Here is a 10,514-nt window from a genome sequence, read left to right on the forward strand (position 1 = left end):
GGTGAAATCACTTAGCTTAAATTAGCGTGTTTTGATCGACGGTCGTAAAACAGCTCCTGTCTGACAGGTTAGTTTGGTTAGTTGAAGCCAGCTAACAGAGATTAATCCAATCTAGATTTGTAATATAGGCCCAAAATGACAACAGAGACGCACAGAACTACACCAAAAAATATACAAAAATACACAAAATGACTCCTGAATCACACTACAATTATACAAAATATGTAAAAGACAACAGAAAGATATAAAACTACACAGAATGACTCCAAAAAACATACATTACAGAAAAATACACAAAACGAGAAAAAAAATCAAAATGAGTAAAAAAACAACAAACACATTTATCAAGTGCATGTCCCATAAAATTAAACCAGGGAAAATGCACACGCTATTTTACTTTGCAGCCGCAAATAAACCCCTTTATAACATTACGGAGTACTGAGTATGTACACCTCTTTGTACATCCAACTTTCAAACACACTCATTTGGCCATAATTTCCCCCATATTTTTTTAATATATACCTTGCTGTTTTTTACATATCAGAGATGTTAGTTCTACCTCAGGTGTGTACTGATTTAGTATTTACAAAATGTGTTGCACATTTTCTTTGATTAAGCATTTATTTAATGTCTATATTTGTACATTTAACAGTTTTGTTTTTTTTGATTGAGGTTGTTTAGATTTTTTTCCATAGTTTTGTTGACCTCTTTTTAAATGTTAAAGATTAAGTTTAAAATAAAAGTATTTAAACTTGGCCTTTTTTCTTTTGGTCCTTGATGATTTTTGGAGACACGATGCAGGAGGCTTGATCATGATCTTCTGCAGGGACAATGAGTTAGCTGCGGAGCAGTCCTTTGTCCATCAGAGTGTTGGTCTATTTTATTCTTTTTAGGCCAGGCTAAATGTCACTCACTTTGTTCTTCTTGCTGTTGTGTACACTAGTTAAAATTTCTACTCCTCTGTTATTCATGAATGGATCGGGCTGAAATTTGGTAGGTACAATCTAGGGATGGGCGATATGGGAAAAAAATCAGTTGTATAGCATTAGCAACACTTGCTACATAACAGGGCAGCAAATCAGTCTAATGATTTCCATTTGTTATTGAGGTAACACACTCATATTAATAAAATCTTACATTAAGCAGTGTTTGAATGCCTCATTTCACACAGTTTGGACAACAATATCCTTTATAAGATAAAACGTTACTGCTTTGGTTACATTAGGCCTGGGTGATATGGACCAATATTCATATCTCTATATTTTTCCTCATAATGGCAATAGGTGATATAAACTCCATTGATTTATTTTTCAATAGTTTTACAAGAAAAACAATAATGGGTCAAAGTCAGTGGAGAAAAATGCTACAAAGACTCTTTTATTAATCACTCGCAGCACAATATCAACATTTTGTGTCACTTTTGACTTTTTCCTTCATTAAGGCTAAAACGTGTGGTTGAGTTATGTATTGTTGCTTCTTTCAGTTCAGCACTGAGTTGCTGAAAGTAGTTTTTAAAGTAAATCACATTCAGGACACTGTCCCTTTAAGAATGTGGAAATGTGGCTCTCTGCTACTGCAGAGCGACAGAGAGTTAGTTACAGAAGAGAAATACATGCAGTGTTTTCTCACACGTCTCTCAGTGCTTCAACACTCAGAATGGATGGAGTTTAACAGACAGACAGACATCTGCTCTGAGCCTCTGACAGACAGTCGCTAACACGGGAAGCAGCACCGCTAACTCTGTGTGTCCGTGCACTGGGGGGAGGGGGAGCGAAGCATACTTCTGCCCTGTTTAAGCACTTAATAATTTTTCGGTGTCTGTAATGCTGACATACTGATGGTGAATGGTGTATATATTTCTATAACTTTGCCTAAATTGGTCAATTTGAAACAAAATAAATGCTTGATTGCCTTTGATTTCTTTAATACCAATACAGAAAGGAGCTCGGATTTACAACAACTTCCATCACATTTTAAAGGTTTCAAGTGCAGAGAACATAACATAGACAATCAGTGTTTGTTTAAGTTCATGTAACAAAAACGAAAACAAAAAAATCCTACAAAAAAACATAATTATTTTACTGTAAGAATCTCATGGACTTCAGCCCCGTTGTGCAGCCGAATATACTAGGCTTAGTCAGATTGGTCAAAATGTTGCGATGATTGCAGGTGCAGTTGCGATCCCAACATTGCCAATTCCTAGAGGGTGTGATACATGGTGTCTCTCCGAAATGATCACATCATGAATATTTGTATCGATCAGAGCTCTGTAGCATCTGGAATGCTGTAAACATTCTGACCAATTCTTGTCATTCAGTCCGAACCTGCAGAACCGTGAGATGCCTTCATGTCTAAATAAATAAACAAAAATGTTTGATCTTTTCTGTAATATTGTGTAGATTGGTCATTATTAAAAACCCCAACATTAATTCTGATAAATTGGGGAGGAGGTTTATGTCCTTGAGAGCATAAGTAACAGAAGTGCATGTAAACACATGCACTGAATACCATTGTGTTGCGTTTTAATCAGTGTTGATTCAACTCTCAACATGTCAGGATACGTCAGACAACTGACTGCTCAAATTGGCCCAGCAGAGCAAGAGAAGACCTGTCTACCTTGAATTGCCACCTCTGCTAACTTCTGATCATTATTACACACACACACACACACACACACACACACACACACACACAAAATAATGCATCCTAAGCAGTGCTAATTGTATTGACTATACATTTTTGTCGACAACATTTCTTAAATGACGATAACCAGAAGACGACTAATGAACAAAAACTAAAACTGATAAACATCAAACTATAATTGTGTCACATGATAGGACAAAATCCAATCAGAACTCGTGTGATCACATCAAATCTGTCTGTGTGTTACCAACAAAAACTTAACACAGGTGATGAAATTATATCAGAACTCGTGTGATCATGTGATTTTAACACTGATCACATCAAATATGCCAGTGTGTTTACAAACATTAATACCATCCAATTCTTGGTTGATCAATGGGAATTAAATTTTTTTTTAAAAATGCATAAACTCTTATGCTTTATATTTTAGTCGACAATATCTGTAACAGATTTAGTCATTAAAATCTTCATTACAAACACTAAGTTGAATTTTAGTAATTTTAAGTGTTTGTCTAAAACAAATTCCAAAATGACCAGTGAGCCCAACATTAGTTATATTAACTGTCTTGCATCGATCTATTTGTTAGATTTTTCACTAAAGTTTTTGCACTCAAGTCATTAAACAGACTGCACTGCATCCACATTGTAATTAGTAACATTTAAACAACCACACCCATCCTTGCCCTCATCAGAACCATGCAAAAACCTCGTCCTCGCCATATTTAAGGTCATCCGGTGCCCCGACCACCTGTCTCATTGCACTCACCGCACGCAGCAACAGCTCTGAGCGGGTCCGAGTGGCCAAATGACAGCAGCACGAGAGCATAAAGAGTTGAGAAGAACGCCCTGATACACCCACTTACTTCTCTCCCTCCGTCTCAATCTTCTCTCATCTCTCCACCCCAGAAAACCGGTCGGAGCAGGAGGAACACAAACACAGAGGCCCGGGCAAGTTCTCCCTTGATATTCCTGTTCTGCTGAAATCCCACCTAACTGGTTATACCGGTCCCTTTAAGCCCTGCAGGGATAGAGGGAGAATAAAACGGACTGTGAAAGAGAAATGCTCAGCACAGAAGTGATGAAACGCACACATATTGAAGATCCACAACTTGTTTGTCTTCCTTTAGTTTACCAGGACACAAACATCATGTATTCGAACAAGATGAAATGGTTTGTCTGAGGCAGATTTAGGAGAACACGTTTCATATGTAAGGTCTGAACTGGATTTTAAGCACTTTAATGCAGCAGTTTAAGTTCACAAAAAGCAGCTGCCTGTTTTCCTATTACACTCATTGCTACCATCACACACATTCAAATCAGATATTTGCCTGTATGGGCTTGGCTGGGACACTAATAAGTCTTCAGGCTTCCCTTATGAGTTTTGTATTTTAGTTAGGTGACTGGTTAAGTGGTCACAACATTTTGCTGGTGATTAGATCTAATAATATTATATTCATAATCGTCAATATATATGGTGCTAATGTTAAGGCAACTGCTATAACTGCTGCCAGTGTTCAGCCTGGGATGTGAACAGATTAAACACACGTGACAGAACATTTTTGTAATCTGGCATGTTTACGTCTGTTTTTGTTGTTTCAATGCAGATGTTCATTAAAGGTGCAGTCTGCAACTGTCAGATCCCTCTCTCCCCCTCTCTCCTTGCCGCTCTCTTGCCCTGCCTCCAAACTTTCCAAAGTCCCTCCCTCAGACGAGCTAACAAGGTAACAGCAACATCACAGTAATATAACATGCACTGTTTAAAGCATATTACTACAACACTTCTCTCTCTCAATGTGCAAGCAGTTGTGAAAGGGGGCCAAGCCTTCCCGCGCAACTCGGCCCCAAGGTTTTGCGGAGCCAACGGAAGTATGTCACAAAGGATGACGGGCTTGGGGCGAGCGTCAGGACACAGGCCAACGTGCCTTTTGCTGTGAACAGGTGGATATGAAGTTTTGGAAGATGTGATTTAAAATGTGAAAGTTACAGGTCAAAATGCATTTGCACCCATTATAGCGCCACCTAGTGGCGCACATTGTGATATGAGTGATCTGTGTGCTCTTATATAGTTACCCTGTAAATTTCACAGCCCTCAACATAATACTTCAGCTGAAATAAAGGTTTGTTTAAATATGTTATGTTGTAATAAGCCAGACCCACTTTAACCAATCGCAATTAACTTTGAGATATGGCCCCAGGAGCAACCCAAGGTCATACCCAGCAAATTTGGTAAAAATCAGTCTTTGCATTTAAAGGTATTGTAGATGATGTTTAGCTTCCGGGTGGATCATCAAGACTATTGCTCCTCCTAATTGTCAATCATGTTTACGAAAGGCCGTCGTACGTGCTCATGCTCGTGCCCGGTGCGCACCGGGTCCTTTGAAAATGGATTTTCACTTACCGGTGGCGAGTCTGACATAGTGGGAAAAGTGCAAATCTTCTTTTGTATGGTAAGCTTGTATGACCGATGTCCACACCAACTTGTAAACAGAGCTGTGCACAAGGAAAACGGGGCTCGTGCACATTCTCCCGCACACTCATTCTCAACATTTTTTTCAAAATGTGGAGAGGGCGTTTTTTTTTTAAACATCGTCCACAATACCTTTAAGAGATATAAATATCCCATATTTGCAGTGCCCCCTAGTGGTCTACATTATTCAACTTTGGCGCATACCCTCATCACATGCCAACTAAGGATCTCAGATTTCGTGTAGTTAGCATTTATTTTGACCGAGATGTGCAGCAGTTCGCGTTTTATAGCTATCTAGAAAATTTTACTTGTTAATAATTTGCGCATATTTTGCCCGAAAAAAATTGTTCCCTGAACTTTAGATCAGGTCTAACTGAAGACTCTACGTACCAGGTTTCACGCTGATTAGACAGAATACCAAGGAGTAGTTTGAAAAAGAAGGTTTTCCAGTTTTTGCAATTTTGCTCTGACAAAAGTTAGGTGGAAATGGGCGTGGCCTAGCCCAGGTGATTCAGTGCTATTCAGGGAATCTGGGGATAAGTTTTTGATTGTGCAACATACGGTGTGGGAGTTATAGGCCAAAATGTGTTGACCTTGGAATAGCGCCACCTGCTGGCGGACATATGTGAATTGGGTTTTGGACCCACCCTCTAAAGCAGTGGTTCCCAACCTTTTTTGGGCCATGACTCCATTTTGCTATCAACAATTTCTGCTGACCCAAAAGATTTTTATTCCTTTCTTTCTAAAAGTTTTTTAATCATCTTTATTAAAGTGTGTTACAATTAAGTAGCCACATGATTAGTGCACAATTTTATACTGCATTTTATTAGATCTATTATTTTTGAGAAAATTTAAGTATAGAATACATTTGTTTGATATTTATTGTGTGATGTTAAGTTAAAAATAATATCTATCCATCCATCCTTTTTTAGACCCGCTTTGTCCTATTTCAGGGTCGCGGAGTAAAAACCAAATTAAAAAGTAATGTGTGTGTGTGTTTTTTTTTTTTTTTTCTTTTAAACAATTACTAGACATTTTAGGCGACCCCAATTTAATTCCAGGCGACCTCACATGGGGTCACGACCCCAATGTTGAAAAACCATACTCTAAAGGGCATCGCTTTACCTTGCACGGTTTAGCCTGCAGCACCACTTTTACCGGGATAAACATAATAATAAAAGAAGAAAAAAAAAAAAAAAACAAGAAGAGGATGAAAAGAAAAAACATGACAGTGATAAGTGAGAATGTGTAAGCAATGTGTTAATTGTAAAAAAGTTTGTCCCAGTTAGTCTCAGACACTTTGTCCCAAACTCCCAGTCATCCACCCAGCACCAGAAAAGTTAACTGCACATTTAAATCTGTATAAAGTGAGTTCAGCCATTTACTTCTAAACACATTCATAAAGTGTGTTTATATGTATATATTAATCATTCAAATTTGACAATGTGGTTAACAATAAACTTCTGTGGTATGACAAACATATTTATTCTTACTTTATACCAATTTTAACAGCTTTATGTTAAGAAGTATACCAGCTTTGCTTACACATCATAAGTCTTTATATGTTAATTATTTAATAAAATATTCTTTACTAATCTGTCGTCCTGGACTTCATTCATCATCATTCTGGGGCCCGGAGGCCCCATAATCCTTCTTGCCTAGGGCCCCCAGGGGTCTGGAAACGCCCCTGCGTGTATGCTTACATGGTTCCCTGGCGCCACGGGCTTGGCCCCCTAATGAAAAATCAGAGCAATTACAATAGGGTTCCTAGCACCGCTGGTCCTAGGAACCGCGTATGCTTACATAATACTAATAATGTAAATCAAGCAGCAATAATTACCTTTCAAGCAGAAAAGTCACCAATTCCATCTTCTACTCCTCCAGACCATACACTGTAAAAAAAGACTATGCTCCAGCCCGGGAAAGGGGCGGGGCCTGTGAGCACAGCTGTCACACAGTCCATCAAACACAATCCTGGCTCTGATTGGTTCTTTTTGCTCGGTCACAGTGCATTCTGGCAATCTGCCAAAGGCTGCAGGAGCAGCAGGGAGGACTCAATAAGCCTGTTTTTTTTCACACAAACTTCTAATTTGTAAAGCTGTCCTTACATAGTGACAGCTTTAGCAAATATGACAAAAAGTCACTTTTTTAAGAGTTGCAGACTGCACCTTTAATGTGCATTGTCCCTATCAAATAAAAAAATACATAATAAATAAAATTATTTATTTATTTATTATTAAATAATAAATACAATTATTTATATATCAAAACCAGGAAAACAGAATACTTCATTGATCATTGATGCAGCTGCGGCTTTCTATTGGCTATCTTACAAGCGCAAAAATTCCCAGAAGAAGAGCTCGGAACTTTCGTTCCCAAGGGTTTTGTCCAGTTATCTCTCAATCCTCCCACATGGCATAAGGCATAACTTTCAGCCTTCTGTTGCAATGCGAGCAGGCTTTCACTGCTCTCTGCATTGTCTTATGTCTTCAGCCACCAGATGCCGTGCACTATGTTCTAAGCGTGGTGTTGAAATACAACTAGTCTTCGCCGCAGTGGTCATTTACATCACATGATTTGTAGAAAAAATAAAGGAATCACGTTTGTTGTAATTTCATTTACAGTGTAAACACCCTCAAGTTTGTCTCCGAAGTTGAGTACAGAGAGAACATTACACATCTGGGATCTTCTTTCATTTGAATTACAAAAATCATCTTAACATTAGCAAAAACACTTCAAGGGCATTACAAGCATTATGCATCAGTATATCTGCATAGATATACTAGGTGCCTGTCTGCCACGAGTACAAACATGAGCTGGAAAAAAACTAGATTGAGAAGGACAACTTATTGGTGCTTATTATAGATATAATTTGTAAGAAACATTTGGATTGTAAAATCTTAGGTACTTTTCCTTTTGATTAGAGCAAATCTATTACGTATTAGTATAAAGTATAGTTTTCCCTACTGTAGATGATTGTTGTACATTTGATGTTCTACTACTAATGCTAATGATCTTATTGTTTTCTGTATTGTTTTATTATTTCCAGAGGCATTTCTAAACATGTAAAACACTGATTTACCTTGCATGTTGTTATATAATTCTTAATTTCTAAGATTAATTATTCTAAAGTATGTGTCATATGTATCACTGTCTTTATTTTAACCGGTGTTTTGGAATGTGGTGTGCAGGATTATCAAAGGGGTTTGATTTCTTTTAAAAGCTTTTGTAATGTATTTCGGGCCGTTTTCTTTGTATGAAGATTAGGGATCGACCAATATGGGTTTTTACCGATTTTTTTCCATCATCCTTAGCCGATGACCGATACGGACTGCCGATTTTCTTGAGCCGATATTTGGAGTCGATACTACTTTTGCTCCCTCAATTTACATCATAAAAATTACACAATGATGATAACAAATAGTACAAGTCTCAATAAAAAAAAAAGGAAAGAACAAAAGAACAGGGCAAAATGTACATGGGGTGGTTCTAGACAAAAATTCCTAGGTGTGTAAAATGTAAGATGTACCTTGTCTTACCTAATTCTACACATTACCACCACACCGAGAACGAAACAAAAGTGAGGCTGCAGAGGCTGGACAGCTCTCTCCAGATTGCTCATCAATCAATCAATCAATCAATCTTTATTTGTATAGCGCCAAATCATAACCAATGGTATCTCAAGGCACTTTACAGTAGAGCAGTCTTAAGGATGGACTCTTCATTTTATGGATACACACATATGCATATATACGTATATACAAGACTTCATCAAGACTTCCTCTGAAGACTTCCTAAATTGCATCAACATTAACAGGAATAAATATTCAAACAAGCAGTAAACTGCTTCTCACAGTTTTAAAAACTCTCCTCAGCACAGAGTGAGAAGTCGAAAGAAAGAGAGAGAGAAACACACACATACGCCAAACCTCCAGCCAGCTTCTTGTTAAATACAACTGCGACAACAACACGGAACCACGGAACAATGTCAGCTAAGTTAAACAGTTAAGAGATGCTTGCAGTTGGGGTTGCAAATCTTCCTTCACGCTCTGCTAGTGGGGGGAGGGGCTCTGCATTCTGCAGCCTCTGTCTCCAGCAACACAGGCAAACGCAGCAGCGGCATCGGTCAATGACATTAGCACGAGCTTCATCCATTTCTGGATACTGCGAGTCACAGGAAATGCCCAAGATCTATTTTTGTTAGAGGGTCCGTTGGCTTCTTTTCACTTAAAGGCAACCACACAAAGTTTAATAAAAAAAAAAGGTTTGGTTCTTTGGAGACACGTTGCTTCAGTTCCTTATATAAGTTCTATAAACTGATCATGCAGAATTAAATCATTATTTGGAATACCACTAGGCGTCTTACGGAGAGCTACATCCATTAATGACTTTAAAGTGTGTGAATAATCACGAAGTGTTTCGCCTTCCCGCTGCCTACGTTGAAATAATTGTAAATGTGCAACTACATAAGACTGCGTATAACTGTAATTCTCAGTTAAGATAGCAAACATTATGTCTGGAGTATACCAGTTAACACTTGGGTAGAGATCAACTTCGGCCTTGGCATTACCATCCACGTAGTCTCTAACAAATAACACTTGTTCAGCAATAGGCATGTATCTGACCCCCAGACATCTATGCACCTCTTTAAGCCAAAATCATGGACACACCTTGGACTGGTAAACGTGCTCGCACTCCTACGCACACTCGTCCAGACACCAGAGATGAACGTAAAAATATTGAATGGAGCGGTACGAGCAAAGTGCTCATTTGCACCCCCCACTCCAACGCATCTGAGCCACAGTATGAGCTGTCAGAAAAAGGTAAAGCGCGCTATACAATCAATGACTGGGAAGCTCCAGTATCTCGGTGAATTGTGATCAGCACATCGTCTTCCTCTTTATCTGTTATAAAGACAGTTCTCTTTAATATGAACGGCTCGTAGCTCGCGTCCACACATACTACTCTAACGCATGAAGTATCATTAGGTTGAAACGGAGCAGGACGCACAAAACCAACACTCTTTGGATATTATTTTTTAGGACTTTTTGACTGCTCTTTGCATAAAAGAATGAAGCAGTTAGCAATCAAATGTCCGGCATCACGACAATAAAAACACGATTGTTAGAGATGCTGCTGCTGCTGCTGGCAGCGCTGGTGTTAGAGCGCAGAGTGACTCTGCGCGTAAACCTTGGACTTTTAACTTCAGCGCAGGCGACGCGCTCACGGTGAACTAACGGAAAAGAAAAACAACAGGTTAAAACAAATTAATCTGCCAGTACAGCAGCTTTTGCTAATGTTCCTACATTCTGTTCATTCAAATAAACGAGTTTTTCAGGCAAACACGATTTAAACTCCTCCAACAGAGTTAACTCACAAAGCTGCTCAAACGTTTCCACTTTGC

General features: G+C 38.6%; 1 protein-coding gene across 5 annotated transcripts in view; it reads right to left on the reverse strand.

Moving 5' to 3' along the window:
• rbbp8l (retinoblastoma binding protein 8-like) overlaps positions 1 to 3,618 on the reverse strand; it is a 44,990-nt gene extending 41,372 nt beyond the window's left edge. For 4 of the 5 annotated variants that reach the window (XM_028452670.1, XM_028452664.1, XM_028452663.1 and 1 more), the window contains exon 1: positions 3,410 to 3,543. In XM_028452670.1, coding sequence (XP_028308471.1) covers positions 3,410 to 3,469 — 60 coding nt within the window. In that variant the 5' untranslated portion in view covers positions 3,470 to 3,543. Of the gene's footprint in view, positions 1 to 3,409 lie in introns of all 5 variants that reach the window. The other variant, XM_028452667.1, reaches the window with a different exon arrangement.
• Between the last annotated feature and the right edge of the window lie 6,896 nt (positions 3,619 to 10,514).

This window comes from Gouania willdenowi, chromosome 7 (genome assembly GCF_900634775.1).
Source record: "Gouania willdenowi chromosome 7, fGouWil2.1, whole genome shotgun sequence".
Taxonomy (NCBI): Eukaryota; Metazoa; Chordata; class Actinopteri; order Blenniiformes; family Gobiesocidae; genus Gouania; species Gouania willdenowi.